Source organism: Saccostrea cucullata, unplaced genomic scaffold (genome assembly GCF_032062105.1).
Source record: "Saccostrea cucullata isolate Sc308-1 unplaced genomic scaffold, CSIRO_AGI_Scuc_v1 ctg2920, whole genome shotgun sequence".
In the NCBI taxonomy this organism is placed as follows: domain Eukaryota; kingdom Metazoa; phylum Mollusca; class Bivalvia; order Ostreida; family Ostreidae; genus Saccostrea; species Saccostrea cuccullata.
In genome coordinates, this window is record NW_026939019.1 from 1 (window position 1) to 17,350 (window position 17,350).

General features: G+C 34.0%; 3 protein-coding genes across 4 annotated transcripts in view; 2 read left to right on the plus strand and 1 right to left on the minus strand.

Moving 5' to 3' along the window:
• Nucleotides 1–2,763: 2,763 nt before the first annotated feature.
• LOC134252128 (notchless protein homolog 1-like) overlaps nucleotides 2,764–17,350 on the minus strand; it is a 74,387-nt gene continuing 59,800 nt past the window's right edge. The window contains exon 9 of the mRNA XM_062734565.1: nucleotides 2,764–2,919. Coding sequence (XP_062590549.1) covers nucleotides 2,764–2,919 — 156 coding nt within the window. The remainder of the gene's footprint in view (nucleotides 2,920–17,350) is intronic.
• The window catches only part of LOC134252123 (uncharacterized), a 33,515-nt gene continuing 22,558 nt past the window's right edge, over nucleotides 6,394–17,350 (plus strand). The window contains exons 1-2 of one of the 2 annotated variants that reach the window (XM_062734561.1): nucleotides 6,394–6,483; nucleotides 6,776–8,520. In XM_062734561.1, coding sequence (XP_062590545.1) covers nucleotides 6,776–8,503 — 1,728 coding nt within the window. In that variant the 5' untranslated portion in view covers nucleotides 6,394–6,483 and the 3' untranslated portion in view covers nucleotides 8,504–8,520. Of the gene's footprint in view, nucleotides 6,484–6,775; nucleotides 8,667–17,350 lie in introns of those variants that run through there. The other variant, XM_062734560.1, reaches the window with a different exon arrangement.
• Nucleotides 10,975–13,272, plus strand: LOC134252124 (E3 ubiquitin-protein ligase TRIM36-like). The gene is made up of 2 exons (XM_062734562.1): nucleotides 10,975–11,034; nucleotides 11,427–13,272. Exon 2 carries the CDS (start codon nucleotides 11,427–11,429, stop codon nucleotides 13,152–13,154), a length of 1,728 nt encoding a protein of 575 aa, XP_062590546.1. The 5' UTR covers nucleotides 10,975–11,034; the 3' UTR covers nucleotides 13,155–13,272.

Genomic DNA, 17,350 nt, shown 5'->3' on the forward strand with positions numbered 1-17,350 from the left:
GTGAGCAGTTTCTATGGGAATATAACATTTTGTCTTTTATCTTCAAGTTTCAATTCATCAAGGAATCGATCCCCGAACAAAGATTTGGGGACATACACTACAACATGCAGGTCAAAGAATCAGGCAATTGTCATGGCCCCAAGATAGACATTGTGACCAGACTTGAAAATCCTAAAGGTCAAGGTCATTATAACAGCGCCGTTATCCACTACTACAAAACTCATGCAGGAGTCAGCCAGGACCACCACCTGATTGTGGAGGGTGAAAACAATGCCAGATTCTACGTAAACGAGGAGGATCTTATTGACATCACTTCTGTGTGGAGGACGGGGTTTTCTTTCTGTAGAAGCACAGGAAGTCTGGCCCCCGACATTAGTCAAGACATAAAGGTGCCATGTAATGTGTGAGGGAAAGCCAGAAACTTCAGGTGGTGGATTAATGTTATTTTAATAATTTGTTACACATAATAACAATCATGTATTTTATTCTGTGTGTGTTTGGACATTTTGATCGTGCCAAAAAAATACCGATCAGTATGAAACAAACATGCATTTTTATTATTGTTGAACACTTTTCAAATATAAGGGATTAAAAAAAAAAACCAATTTAATGAATAAAAGAAGATATTTCCAATACTGATGCAAAATCTTCTGATGAAGATGAAAAATACTTCTGCTTTATGGAGACTAAAGTATCGTGAAGCTCCGTTTTTAGATGCTTGGTATAAGTGTTGTATCAGTTTGCGATCACTGTAATGTGTTACAGAGAAATTGTCATCCCTTTCTCCATTGTCATTTATCGTCAGACTTTGTCATAATTCAAAATGTGGCAAATGCAATAAAGAGAGTTTCCTCTAACTGAACACAACTGAATCTGGACATATTTTAAATTGGGCAAAATTTTTTTATTAGTCCCCTACTGGTGAAACTGGAGGGGACTTTAGGTTTCCTCTGCATCTGTCCATCCATCTGTCCCTCCGTCTGTCCCCGTCTGTCTGTCAGTTTATCCTAATTGGTTTTCAACACTCTTTTTTCCTAAACGCTTGCAGATATTGAGCTGAATTTTGGTATGTGAGTGTATCTTGATGAGTTACTGATCAAGTTTGACTTTTGTTTCGCCTTATTGATTTTTGACAGAAATATGGCATTTTTAATTTTTCATAATGGTTTCAGATCAGGTTTGTGCTGCGCTTAATTCTGATGGTCAACATGGTAAATACAAAGCATGAAAAAGACGCTGAAAAAAAATTAGTTGAATTTTAATCTTTATGTCGATTATTTTATAAAGTTAAAGGCCTTCACAACCTCAAAATCAAGCATTTTTACCTTGGTCATAACTTTTGCATATCATATAATGACATCCTGAAGACAAGAGATGTTTGTAAAACACTTATGCCCCCTCCCCCACAAATTGGAATTTTTTTAGGTCCAAAAAAGCATAACTCTGTCAATTATGGTGCCATTGTATCCAAAACATAACTGGACCTAGATATTCATCTGACTAATCTGTATACTAAATTCAATTTCAATATGTGCAACCTCTCCGAAGAAAATGAACAGAAACTGCAAATAATTGGATTTTCTCTAAGTCCAAGGGGCATAACTCTGTCAAAAATGGTGCTATCATACCCAAAACAGAACTTGATCTAGATATTCATCCGACTAATCTGTATACTAAATTTCATTTCAATACATGCAACCTCTCCAAAGAAATTGAACGGAAACTGCAAATAATTTGAATTTTTCTAAGTCTAATGGGCATAACTCTGTCAATTATGGTGCGATCATACCAAAAACAGAACTTGACCTAGATATTCATCTGACTTATCTGTATACTAAATTCTATTTCAATGTGTGCAACCTCTCCAAAGAAAATGAACGGAAACTGCAAATAGGTGGAATTTTTCTAAGTCCAAGGGGCATAACTCTGTCAATTATTTTGCGATCTTACCCAAAACAGAACTTGATCTATATTTTCATCTGACTAAGGCTATCTAAATTTAATTCCCTGGTTCTCAGGCCAATTTTCTCCAAAACAGATGCGGGAGGGCGGCATTTTATTTTTCATTTTATTGGCAATAAAGTAGATGAGGGAGGTATTTTTTTTTATTTTAATTTCCAAATTTTTTTTCACATAAAGATAATTTTTTTAATCACAGATATACTTTCCATTTCTGGTCAAAATTTCTGCTTTATCCATTGCTTGACAGCGTGTAACCATCGTAGGTAATGTCCTCGAATGTATTTACAAACAAAGTAGCCAAAATCTCATTGTAAATGGCTACCGGAAGTGATATTTGAATACTAAACTACAAAAAAATGAGGTCGGAAATTTTTTCCCCGAATTGGTCTCCGCAATACCAACTTTTTATTTTATCAAAAATACAATAAAATCGGCAATGCAGCTACCTCAAAACAGATGCGCGCGGGCCTGAGAACCAAGATTTCAATTTTATATGGCCTAATCCGTATACTAAATCCATTTCAATATGTGCAACCTCTCCAAAGAAAATGAACGGAGACTGCAAATAATTGGAATTTTTCTTAGATTTCATTTAAGTATGTGCAACGGTTGCGAAGAAAATGAATGGGAAATAAACGGAAACTAAAGGGGGCATAAAAAGGGGAACCGAGTAGGGGACATGTATTGCTTATGCAATACTCTCAGAATGCTTGTTATGTATAACAGGGTTAAAAGGGTGAGGGGGATAACTCTATGTGCAGCACAATGCTACAACATGTAAATTAGATGTATAAAAATGAACTACAGGTATAAGGTCTCACCTGATTCTTGTATGTCAGCTGGTACTAATTTTGCATTAGCTGGATCAAATGCCCCTGTCCTCATGACATAGTCAGTACTAAGTGCCAGGATGTTAACCCAGTGACCGTGACCTTGTAATGTTCTACATAAAACACCCTGAAAAGAGAAAAGATCTAACTAGTTCATAGAAAGATTATTTAAAGAGATGGATTGGTGGAGGAACTATGAAAATTTAAGAATACACTAGAGCAAAGCTCATTGCAAAGCAACGAGTAGGTCTTCCGTCCTGTTTTGACCGAAAGTGACATCGACAAAAGAAAACAATGAGCTTAGTCGTCTCCAGTCAATTTATAATTTCAATTTTGCATCAAAACCTTAAAAAATAAGCTATTTTTGGCTACTTCCGGTGTGACCGGAAGTAATGTCAATGGATGGAAAATTAAGTTTAATGCTTCCAGTGACATATGTAACCCAAAAACTTGTCAAGAACGGCAAAAATATGCATTTTCTGTTTGTCCGTAAGTGACGTCGCCGGACGCATTTTGACGACTTCAATAGGTTAAGCTTAACATTTTGAACAACTTTGCTTCTTGGACGTATTACAAATTCTCAATACTTTTTGAGATATCTGGAAAAAAATTTTGGCCACTCTAGATCCCTTAATTTAGGGGTCAGACCTTTTTTCGAGATATCATTTGAAAGATCTTGTAATTCTGCACAAATTTTGTTCTAAATGTTTTAACAAAATATTTTTAGTTTAGAAGATAATAAGCAAAATATGTGTAAATTTTTGCTCTTTTAGGCGTTCTAATTTTTTACCCCTATGTAGCACCATTTTGAATAAAGAAATCCAAAAACAGAAACCACTATGCACAACTTCAATCCTTCTATTGTGTAAAATCAGTAAAATTTCTACTGCAGCTTTTGCCATCTCCGAGCCTTTGTCTGGAAATGAAAGCCTATAAATTTTCATTTAAAGGGAAATAACTCAAAAGCGGATTGAAGTGAATTTTTGGAATGCTAGACAAAATTCTGATAGAGTTTAGTAACGTCTATATTTTCAGAAAATTTGAGCAAAATCCATTGAGAAATGAGTGAAATATGAGGCCTCAAAGTTGGCGTCTAGGAAAAGAAAAAAAAAAGAATAATAAGAATAATCTTAATCATCAGAATAAGTAGAAGGTCTTCCGTTGGAAACGGAAGCCTTTACTTAATTAACATTTTTATCAACATTCTTTTCTTGCACATATAATTTTATCCATATGAAATTTTAAAAAAAAGTTTTCTTATACAGAAAGATGTAGTCAATTCTCGAATTATCATCATTCGATTCATCGCAATTTTCGCAATACCGCCATGATTTCCCAAGAACGTTTTTCCTGTTATAAAAAATTCTCTTTATAACGCCAAATTCGCATACCGCCATCCACCACCCTGTTTTCACAACAACTGTTGATTTTTAAGTGTCAATTATTTAAGAAATAAACAACGTTATTCAGTGAACATGGCGTTATGAATAGCAATTGCTCTGCTGGCATATTTCATGATGTGCGTTAGCGCATCATGGAAAATATGCCAGCAGAGCTATTGCTATTCATAATGCCATGTTCACTGATTAATCGATGTTTATTACTTATATTTGCATTTATTCAAGAATATCAGAGGAAATCCTGACTTATATAAGGACGCGGCTTCTTGTCTTCAGTAATGAAAAACATACGGCTCTAAAATCAGTACACCTGATCAATGATCTTTTTATCTCATAAATCACAAACAATTATAAAGTATTCCCCTCTCAAACACAAATACAAGCAGCGCCGTCAACACATTCTCTTAATTTTTGTTCTGATGCAGTTGTGACGTCATCGATCAACGTTATTGAAACCCTCTGACAAAAATCAATGATTTAACACTATGATGAAAAATGATAATGCTTTTATAATGATTATTACTCCAGAATGCTTTTCTATGATTTTTTTTTAGTTTTTCTACTTATTTTTAATAGCTGAAATTATTCTTGAAGTAGATATATACATATACTTAAGTTTTCTGAATGTTATCACCCACGTGTGAAGAGTTATCTTTCTTTGTACAAATATACATGATACAAAAAAATAAAAGTATGGCAGTTTTATAAAATTTTAAAGAGTTTTATTATACAATTAAATACATTGACCAAAACTAAATTTTTTAAGATAAAAATCAGCAATTTTAATTTTTTTGAATTTCTTTTTTTTTTTTCAAAGAATATTATTAAAAACTTATTTTTATTCCTTTTACGAAAAGTTTCGACATATATATACTTCTCGGCACATGATACCATTGTAGTGGAGTTTGTTCTACACGAATGTGATAGAGCAATTGCAGTCATAGCAAAAGCAATTGCGTCTATAGTGCTATGAACGCAGTTGATGACCACATGTTTATAGAGGGAGAGAGCAGTGGATATGCAAATATATCTCGATATACCGCCACAGGTGCATGTGGTCAGTGAAGTGCGGATAATTGGTTGACTCTATCCCTGTTGTAAAGCATGCAAAGCCCGACAAGGTACATGCAATGAATGAAATAAATAAATAAGAATTAAATAAACAATAATTTTTACATGGACTATTATAATAATTTTGTTTTCTGTTTAATTATAATAACAAGAGGCCCGTGGGCCACATTGCTCACCTGAGAAGCTTTGACCATGCTGTTCTTTACCAGATTTTCTCCTTCTAATACCTTAATTGTGACCCCAACCTACCCCACGGGTTATAAATTGGATAATTTAAAATTTACACTATCCCAGGATACTTTCAAATAGTTTTCAGTTTTTCTGGTCCAGTAGTTCTCCAGAAGATTTTTTTAAATACAGTTCATTGTAAAACTTGGATTCCTAATTGTGGCCCAGCCCCAGTCATGATATGGAGTCATATATGCACAATTTAAATCTACATTACCCACAGATTCTTTTACATAAGTTTCAATTTTTCTGGCCCAGTGGTTCTTGAGAAGAAGATTTTTAAAGATTTTCTCTATATGTCTCTATATATGTAAAACTTGGGTTCCCTGCCATACCCCTTGGGGTCATGATTTGAACAACTTAGAATCTACAGTTACCCCGCCAGGATCCTTCCACATACTAATTTCAGTTTTTATGCCATAGCACTTCCTAAAAAGAAGATTTTTAAAGTTTTTTCCTATATACATGTTTTTATGTTTATTTTGATTCCTTATTGTGGCCCCCCCAAACCCCAGGGGTTCATGATTTGAACAATTTAGAATCTACAATATCCCAGGATGCTTCCAAATAATTTTCAGCTTTTCTGGCCCAGTGGTTCTTGAGAAGAAGATTTTTTAATCTTCAACATATCCTAATCCTTGTGTATAAGTTTGCAAGACAGTGGTTTTTGAGAAGAATTTTTTAGCAACCACTACTTTTTGGGGCTCATAAGAGCTAACAAATAAACATATTTATTTACATTTTATAACGAAAATTGGATAATTATGTAATTAAATTCTTTTACTTTCTAACATTTTCCCCTGTAATAACAAATACTTATAAATTATATTCAACAATATTATTCATTCCGTACTAAAGTACAGTTGTACCTGGGAGATTTAAATTTATCTCCAATCAGGAAGTAAAATACAGATCTCGTCTAAGTCTCGACTAAATTCTCACTCCGACATTCCAAAGAAGATATATACATTTAGAGGTCATTTGTTTCAAAAGTAAGTATCTGGGATGCCCACAGACAGGAAATTTATATATTTATGAAAAGGGGCATTTTACTGACTCAAGTCCTATTTGTTAAAGATAATCTAAGATTTAATACAACAGAAGAATTTACAAACTTTGCACTATTATGGGGCATTTCTTCTCAGTCTGACTTAATAAAATATATGTATATATCGTATTCTGAAATTGAGTTTAGTTTAACTTAAACAATTAAATTCAATATGTAAAACTGTTACAATTTTGAAATCCACATGCATGTAACAAACTTTTTAATGTTAATTTTAGATGGCACTTTCCAAACCGAAAATTCCTGGCACTGCCCAACACTTTCTAGAGTGTGGTGTTGAAGATTGTGAGAGAAATTGTGAATTCTACTGCAATTCCTGTCATCAACAGATGTGTAAACAATGCAGGGACCAACATCTGAAGATTTCAGAAAATGAGAACCATGAGGTGGTCCTTTATCAACTACGGAAACAACAACTTCCTGTGCAGAAATGCAAGATTCATCCCACTAAAGATATTGATATTTTCTGCAAGGAATGCAATATCCCTTTATGTTCAAAGTGTGCTACAATGCAAGAACACCAGGGGCATCATTTTACTGATTTAGAAACTATCTACACAGATAAGTTTAAATTATGCCAAAAGGAACTCTCTAAAATCCATAATTACTTTGTTCCTACATCACAGGATTTACAGAGAGAAGTTCAGGAAGATGCCACAGAAGTTCAACAGATCATGGACAGCATACGGACATCCATGATGGCTGAAGCTCAGTCTCTCAAAAACATGGTGGACACAGTGCTCTCAGAAAATATGGAAGAATTACACCAAATAGAGAAGTCATTATTGGAGAAATTAAAGAGCCAAGAGAAGACATTTGATGATTATATTGCCTATCTCAGTGACCTTGTTAAAGAGTTCCAGAGTTACCTGTCCTCTACTAAACTTACTAACTTCACAACTAAACTTCCAGAGAACTTACAAATAAAATCCATACCAGAAACCACAAAACCTGTCAAACCAGAATTTTCCTCTGCTCAATACAGCAAAAAAGATGTTGCTAAATTACTAGGGAAGATAACTGAAACAAATAAAAAGGAAACATTAAGAAGAGTAGAGCCCATGGAAACTGTTTCTTTTTCTACACCAATAAAATCTACAAGTGAACAAGATAAAGACGTGAAATCTGACAAGAAACAAACAATGTCTCTATCTGCCTCTGTCACCAAGGTCAGGGAGATCAAGGTACCAGGTGTTAATGATGTATTCCATGTAACACTAGATCAATCAGACAGACTCTGGATCAGTGACAACAAGGGCAATCTTGTCCAAACAGATCTACAGGGGAATGTGATACAGAAGATAAAAACCAGTGGTAGAGATCAAGGTTATCACACAGTCACACAGGACAGGGATCTAATCTTTACAGACAAAGGCAAGAATGTCATCAATAGAATAACACAGGATAATAATATCACAGAATTCATTAAAACTGGAGACTGGGAACCACTCAGCATACACTCCTCCCACATCAACGGGGACTTACTGGTGGGGATGATGACAGAAGGAGAGGCTAAAGTCACCAGGTACAACAAGACAGGAAAAGAACAACAGAACATACAGAGGGATAACAAAGGACAGGGACTGTATAGTAGTCCACACTACATCACAGAAAACATCAATGGAGATATCTGTACATCAGACTATGATAAAGGAGTAGTGGTGGTGAATAAATCAGGACAACACAGGTTCTCCTACACAGGTCAGGAGTCAGGGTTCTGGCCCTATGGAATCTGTACAGATGTCCTCGGTCACATCCTGGTGTGTGATGGATACTTTATAAATAACAGTGTTCATCTCCTTGATCAGGATGGACAGTTCTTGTCTCTATTACTCACAAAACAACAAGGACTATCCCTTCCACGTAGTGTGTGTGTGGATAAAGAGAACAATCTCTGTGTGGGACAAGTCTCCAAAAATCTGACAGTTTACAAGTATCTAAAGTGATTATAATTCTATCAGTTGTACATAATCATAAAACTTCAATTTGGGATTTCCAGCACTGAAATGCATATCCTGAATAGTGTTCCTTCTGTTGAACATTATACTGAACAAATTGTACATATTGTAAATTAAATTCAATGGAATTGATTGCATAAACACTTCTTTGGATTTGACAAAATATGACTCAATTTTCAGTAACAAGAGGCCCATAGGCCATATCAGTGACATCGCTCACCTGAGCTCTGTGGCTAGGAAAAAGTAGAAATTGGTTTATTATTGAAAAGTTAAAATCCAAAAGTAGTCCCATGACCAATCATGGTTTTGTTATTCTTGAGAAGAAGATTTTTAGGAATTTTCCTATATCTATGTAAAACTTTGATCGGCCATTGTGGCCCCGCCCTACCACCGGGGTCATGATTTGAACAAACTTGAATCTACACTACCTGAGGATGCTTCATTATAAATATGATCAATTATAGCTTTTCTATTCTTGAGAAGAAGATTTTTTGAAGAATTTTCCTATATTTTCTATGTAAAACTTTCGTCAGCCATTGTGGCCCCGCCCTATCCCCGGGGGGGTCATGATTTGAACAAACTTGAATCTACACTACCTGAGGGTGCTTCATTATAAATATGATCAATTATGGCTTTGTCATTCTTGAGAAGAAGATTTTTAAAGAATTTTCCTACAGATTTCTATGCAAAACTTTGGTCTGCTATTTTGGCCCTGCCCTACCCCCAAGGATCATGATTTGAACAAACTTCAATCTACGCTACCTGAGGATGTTTCCATATAAATATGATCAATTATTGCTCTGCTATTCTTGAGAAGAAGATTTTTTCAAAAATTTTCCTATATATTTCTATGTAAAACTTTGGTCGTTCATTGTGGCCCAGCCCTATCCCCAGGGTTCATGATTTAAATAAATTTTAATTTACACTACCTGAGGATCTTTCCCCATAAGTTTCATCACAGTGTTTCTTGAGAAGAAGATTTGTTAAAATGTCACCAAACTTTCATTAATTTCCAATTATCTCCCCTTGAATGAGGGCGTGGCCCTTCAATTGAACAAACTGGAATCCCGTTTACCCAAGGATACTTTGTGGCAAGTTTGGTTGAACTTGGTCTGGTGGTTCTTGAGAAGAGGTCAAAATGTGAAAAGTTTACAGACAGACAGACAGCTAGACAGACAGACAGTCGGACAAAATGTGATCAGAAAAGCTCACTTGAGCTTTCAGCTCAGGTGAACTAAAAATAATTTAGTCACAGCTTCGCCACGAAAGTGGTCGTTGTTTAAGAACGCCGATAACAATATTATTTTGATGATCTCTGCTTTAAACGTTGCAAAATTTGCTTTAAAAATAATTATACGATATAAATTGTAAATGTATTATTAAGGATGATGCCATAAACAATTAATTTATTCAGTAATTCTTTTTACATACTATTGGCAATATTACGATGATTGACCCAGCATTTTTTTTTAATATCAGACATGCAGATTTACATGCATACAAATGTACTTGTCTTTATTTCATAACTGCACCTTTTTTTTTAAAAAACGAAATGTACATAAAAAAATTACTTGAAGTATTTTCAAATTTAGAAATATGTTTTTATATGTACATGTAATAATAATAAAATAGAAATGCTAATTGGTATTTCTAAGAACAGTAACTCTACTTCTTGTTTCCTAAACAATAGGAAATTCAATCCATCACCAAATTCATTATAATGCCATGATTTCTAAAATTACAAATGGTGGTGATTTATCAAGAATTAATTGTATAAAATTTCTCTACTGTGAGCGACCAAAAAAAATGGTTGCATAATTCGAAGGCTTTTACAACCCTTGGATTTACAGCTGTCTGCTTTATCTGTCTGAATTTTCAAAAGCAGAGAGCTACATTTCCAAGGCTATAAGGTAGCTAGAACACGAGCTCCATCTTTTATGGTCCAGTGATTTGTTAGAGAAAGAATGAAGAATTTCAAAATATAAGGATATAAAACCTTGATCCCCTATATATGTCCCACCCTACCTCCAAAGACTATGCTTGAAATTTACACTACCTCAGGAATTTTTTAATCAAGACTTTATTTTTATTTTTAAATCTAGTAGTTCTTGTGAATAAGATTTATTTAAAGATGAATCTTCAACATATCCTTATCCTTGTGTATAAGTTCGCAAGACAGTGGTTTTTGAGAAGAAATTTTTAGCAACAACTACTTTTTTGGGCTCATAAGAGAAAACAAATAAACATATTTATTTACATTTTATAACAAAACTTGGATATTTATGTAAAATAAATTTGTTTTACTTTCTAACATTTTCCCCTTCAATAACATATACTTGGTACTTCTAAATTATATTCAACAATATTATTCATTCGGTACTTAAGTACAGTTGCACCTGGGAGATTTAAATTTATCTCCAACCAGGAAGTAAAATACAGATCTCGTCTAAGTCTCGACAAAAATCTCACTCCGACATTCCAAAGAAGATCTATACATTTAGAGGTCATTTGTTTAAAAAGTAAGTATCTGGGACGCCTGCATACATGAAATTTATATTTTTCTGAAAAAGAGCATATTGCTGACTCAAGTCCTATTTGTTTAAGATAATCTAAGATCTAACCAACAGAAGAATTTACAACTTTACACCTTTATGTAATCCGAGATTCCTCTGACTGCTAACCCCCGCTTTTATATTGTGACTTTTGCGGGGGACAAGACACAATATAAAAGTGGGGGTTAGAGTCAGAGGAATCTCGGATAAACCTTTATGGGGCATTCCTTCTCAGTCTGACTTAATAATTTACATGTATGTATCGTATTCTGAAAACTTAAACAATTTAATTCAATATGTAAATCTGTTACAATTTTGAAATCCACATGCATACAACAACCTTTTAATATTAATTTTAGATGGCACTTTCCAAACCGAAAATTCCAGACACTCCTCAACACTTTCTAGAGTGTGGTGTAGAAGATTGTGAGAGAAATTGTGAATTCTACTGCAATTCCTGTCATCAACAGATGTGTAAACCATGCAGGGACCAACATCTGAAGATTTCAGAAAACAAGAACCATGAGGTAGTCCTTTATCAACTACGGAAACGACAACTTCCTGTGCAGAAATGCAAGATCCATCCCACTAAAGATATTGATATTTTCTGCAAGGAATGCAATATCCCTTTATGTTCAAAGTGTGCTACAATGCAAGAACACCAGGGGCATCGTTTTACTGATTTAGAAACTATCTACTCAGATAAGTTTAAATTATGCCAAAAGGAACTCTATAAAATCCATAATTACTTTGTTCCCACGACACAGGATTTACAGAAAGAAGTTCGGGAAGATGCCACAGAAGTTAAACAGATCATGGACAGCATACGGACATCCATGAAGGCTGAAGCAGATTCTCTCAAAAACATGGTGGACACAGTGCTCTCAGAAAATATGGAAGAATTAAACCAAATAGAGAAGTCATTATTGGAGAAATTAAAGAGTCAAGAGAAGACATTTGATGATTACATTGTCTATCTCAGTGACCTTGTTAAAGAGTTCCAGAGTTACCTGTCCTCTACTAAACTTACTAACTTCACAACTAAACTTCCAGAGAACTTACAAATAAAATCCATACCAGAAACCACAAAACCTGTCAAACCAGAATTTTCCTCTGCTCAATACAGCAAAAAAGAGGTTGCTAAATTACTAGGGAAGATAACTGAAACAAATAGAAAGGAAACATTAAGAAGAGTAAAGCCCATGGAAACTGTTTCTTTTTCTACATCAATAAAAACTACAAGTGAACAAGATAAAGATTTGAAATCTGACAAGAAACAAACACTGTCTCTATCTGCCTCTGTCACCAAGGTCAGGGAGTTCAATGTACCAGTTGTTGATAATGTATGCCATGTATCACTAGATCAATCAGACAGACTCTGGATCAGTGACAACAAGGGTAATCTTGTCCAAACAGATCTACAGGGGAATGTGATACAGAAGATAAAAACCAGTGGTAGAATGGAAGGTTACCACACAGTCACACAGGACAGCGATCTGATCTTTACAGACCAAAACAAGAATGTCATCAATAGGATGACACAGGATAATAATATCACTGAATTCATTCAAAATGGAGACTGGGAACCACTCAGCATACACTCCTCCCACATCAACGGGGACTTACTGGTGGGGATGTGGACAGATGAAGAGGGTAAAGTCACCAGGTACAACAAGACAGGAAAAGAACTACAGAACATACAGAGGGATAACAAAGGACAGGGATTGTATAGTTATCCACACTTCATCACAGAAAACATCAATGGAGATATCTGTACATCAGATTTTAATAAATGGGCTGTAGTGGTGGTGAATAAATCAGGACAACACAGGTTCTCCTACACAGGTCAGAAGTCAGAGTTCTATCCCTATGGAATCTGTACTGATGTCCTCAGTCACATCCTGGTGTGTGATAGATACACTAACACTGTTCACCTCCTTGATCAGGACGGTCAGTTCTTGTCTCTATTACTCACACGGCAACAAGGGGTAGAGTATCCCCGTAGCATGTGTGTGGATGATGCGAACAATCTCTGTGTGGGACAACCATTCTCCAAAAAACTGACAGTTTATAAGTATTTAAAGTGATTATAATTCTATCAGTTGTACATAATCATAAAACTTCAATTTGTGATTTCCAGCACTGAAATGCATATCCTGGATAGTGTTCCTTCTATTGAACATTAAACTGAACAAATTGTACATATTGCAAATTAAAACTTAATGGAAAACATTGCATAAACACTTCTTGGGATTTGGAATTAAAAGATATCTGTCTAATCTTCTATGTTTAAAGCTAATATACATTGTATATGGCGTATCTGAGGTGAAAAATAAAAATACGAGATTAATTGAAAATTTACTCGATATTTGTCATTTACATTCAAATTGAAATTTTCATCTATCTTGAACTTAAATATCGCCTCATTTCTATTACTTAAATTGACTTTAAATTATGTCTGATATTTATTTCTAATTAGGAAAAAAATTGGTTATTGTTTTAAATTCTGTGAATAACTTTGAAACGCAATTGATTTAAATTGTTTAATTTACAGGAAAGTCTTCTCTTTATATAAAGTAACAAAAAAAAAATAGAAAGATCTTTTTAATTTTAGATAGTCAGAACTTATCAAAAATACGCCATATATCACTTAAAATGATGACAAAATATGAAACAATTTTCAGTAACAAGAGGCCCATAGGCCATATCGGTGACATCGCTCACCTGAGCACTGTGGCTAGGAAAAAGTAGAAATTGGTTTATCATTGAAAAGTTTAAATCCAAATGTAGTCCCATGACCAATAATGGTTTTGCTATTCTTGAGAAGATGATTTTTAAGAATTTTCCTATATATGTCTATGTAAAACTTTGGTCAGCCATTATGTCCCTGCCCTACCCAGGGGTCATGATTTGAACAAACTTGAATCTACACTACCTAAGGATGCTTCATTATAAATATGATCAATTATAGCTTTTCTATTCTTGAGAAGAAGATTTTTTGAAGAATTTTCCTATATTTTCTATGTAAAACTTTGGTCAGCCATTGTGGCCCCGCCCTATCCCCGGGGGGGTCATGATTTGAACAAATTTGAATCTACACTACCTGAGGATGCATCCATATAAATACGATCAATTATGGCTTTGCTTTTCTTCAGAAGAAATTTTTTAAAAAAATTTCCTATATTTCTATGTAATTGGCGGTTCTTGAGAAGAAGTTGAAAATGTGAACAGGGCTCAACATTAAGGCACGTCTGACCGACTCAGACTAGTAAAAGTAAGGTCCGGTCTAGTTTATTTTGTTTCATGGTAGCCCGACTGGTCGTGTAAAAATATTTCGACCAAAGTTCAAATGAAGCAAAACTTGTAACAAATTTACAAATTTTTCTTGTTTATTAATGTGTTTGATCAGGTTTCACTTTCATTTTTTGATCCCAACAAAAAAATCATGAACTTTAAAAAAGTACGTTTATTTCCCGAATTACAGTAAATGTAGCCGGTGGATTTTTTTCTGCCAAATCTGTGTTTGATCAATCAGGTGATACAATATTTAAAAAATAAAATATGTCCACGTAGTCAACATTCACTTTAAATATAGAAATTAATGATCATTATTTTATCATGTAGCAATCCCCCACAACTTTTGGAACTTTGTTTTTTACCACAAGACAGCCATAATGGATATCCACTGTAATTATCAAACCTGGTTAGTTCAGTCCGGGATGTTTGACCCCATTATTTAGGCATCATGGAAAGTGAAAATAAAAGTTTTAAACTGCCAGGGAAGTTTATTTTGTCAATTTATGAGATCGTATAAAGACCCCTCCCCGAAAAATCCAACGACCAACCCTTGTTTTTAGGGTAATATTACCGTCATATTGCAGGAAACAAACATTTTTTATTCCATTATAGTATTATTATACATATCAATATTTCAAAAATCGTACTGCCTTTTGACTTTCTCTTAAATGCTAACTCTACCAAGATTTTTCCTTCATGCTAGGTCATTTACAACAACTATTGCATAGTGTGATTTCATTTAATCATGCAGTCATAGAACTTAATCGAAATGAAAAACATCTCCCTTTCTGATATTTTCTTGAATTTATTAAAAAGATGTTTCTTTTCTTTGATTTTCTTTGCAGCAAAATCAAGTTAAATGATAACTTTGGCCAGACATTGTGGCCTGTCCTACCCCCGGGGGTTATGATTTGAATGATTATGAATCTACACTACTAGAGGATGTTTCCCCATAAGTTTCATCTTTCCTGGCACAGTGGTTCTCTAGAAGAAGATTTTTATAACATTTTTATAACATGTCACAAAATTTTCATTAATTCCCAATTATCTCTCATTGAATGAGGGGGTGGCCCTTCATTTGAATAAACTTGAATCCCAGTCACCCGAGGATGCTTTGTGGCAAGTTTGGTTGATATTGCCCTAGCGGTTTTCGAGAAGAAGACGAAAATGTGAAAAGTTTACAGACAGACAAATGGACGGGATTGGACGCCGGACAAACTTGATCAGAAAAGCTCACTTGTTCCTTCAGCTCAGGTGAACTAAAATTATTTAGTCACAGCTTCGCCAAGAAAGTGGTCATTGTTTAAGAACGCCGATAACAGTATTATTTTGATGATCACTGCTTTAAACAAAACAAAATTTGCTTAAAAAATAATTATAGGGTATAAATTGTGAATGTTTTATTAACAATGATGCCATAAACAATGCCACCAGCATTTTTTTTCAATATCAGACTAGTGTTTTACAGGCATACACATGTACTTGTCTTTATTTAATAACTGCACATTTTTTTAAAAGCGAAATTGTACATAAAAAAATTAAAGCATTTTCAAATTTAGAAACATGTTTTTATATGTACATGTAATAATAATAAGAATAGAAATGCTAATCGGTATTTCTAAGAACAGTATCTCTACTTCTTGTTTCCTAAACAATAGGAAATTCAATTCATCACCAAATTCCTTATGCCACCATGATTTCTAAATTACAAATGGTGGTGGTTTTATCGAGAATTGACTGTATAAAACTTCCCTACTGTCAGCGACCAAAAAAAATGGTGGCATAATTCGAAGGCTTTTACAACTTTTTGATTTACAGTAGGGATGTCAATTTTACTCGGACAGCTTAGTCGAATAGTCGGATGCTTTAGTCGAACAATAGTCGAATATTCGTTTATTTTTAATTATTTTTTGTGACCAGTTTTACTGTTTATCCTTTACAGACTAATTTACAATATTTAACCTAGACGCTATCACCGATATACTGTTACAACGAATTTAGTTATTGTAAACATGTACGTAGTGCAAAAAAAAATGTACATCAATATGTATACAATGTAATTAATATCAAAATTAATATATTAGCTGCAAGTTTTATCTAAATGCAGGATACCAAACCCCCGTATTTGTTCTTTCTTTACATAACGACAGTACATGTACCTCATAATTGAAGCCAATTATTACATGCCTGTCAATGATCTTTGACAGGTAAACAATTAAAGCGCGTCTGTTATAAAAACAAAAAGAGAGCGAGAGCTTGGGATAAATTTAAATTATGATATTTTGTACAAACAATCAATGATTGTATGAAAATAATATCAGAAAAAGAAAGCACGGTTTAAGTACCTTCTATTAACTGACCCCGATTTATATGCATTTACGATTTTGTAATAGCTGTCTACTAGTAGTTAATGTTTTTTTAATAGACTTGTTTGCCGACGTACAAATAATTTCCTATGAACAGTTATACCATACCTTTAATTTTTCATTTGAAAATAATGATTTGTATATAAATGAAATGGGCAAATATATGTTTATTGCCTTGAAATTATTTTTTTAAAACACATTTTTAACGAATAATCGACTAAATAAATTTTAGTCGATATGATCGAACGATAGTCGAATACTCGATTATTCGTTGACATCCCTAATTTACAGCTGTCTACTTTATCTGTCTGAATTTTCTAAAGCAGAGAGCTACATTTCTGAGGCTTTAAGGTTGCTAGAACATAACCTCCATCTTTTATGGTCCAGTGATTTGTTAGAGGAAGAACAAAGAATTTCAAAATATTAGGATATAAAACCTTGATTCCTTATTTTGGTCCCACCCTACCTCCAAAGACTATGCTTGAAATTTACACTACCTCAGGAATTTTTTAATCAAGACTTTATTTTTATTTTTAAATCAAGTGGTTCTTGTGAATAAGATTTATTTAAAAATGAATCTTCAACATATCCTAATCCTTGTGTATAAGTTTGCAGGACAG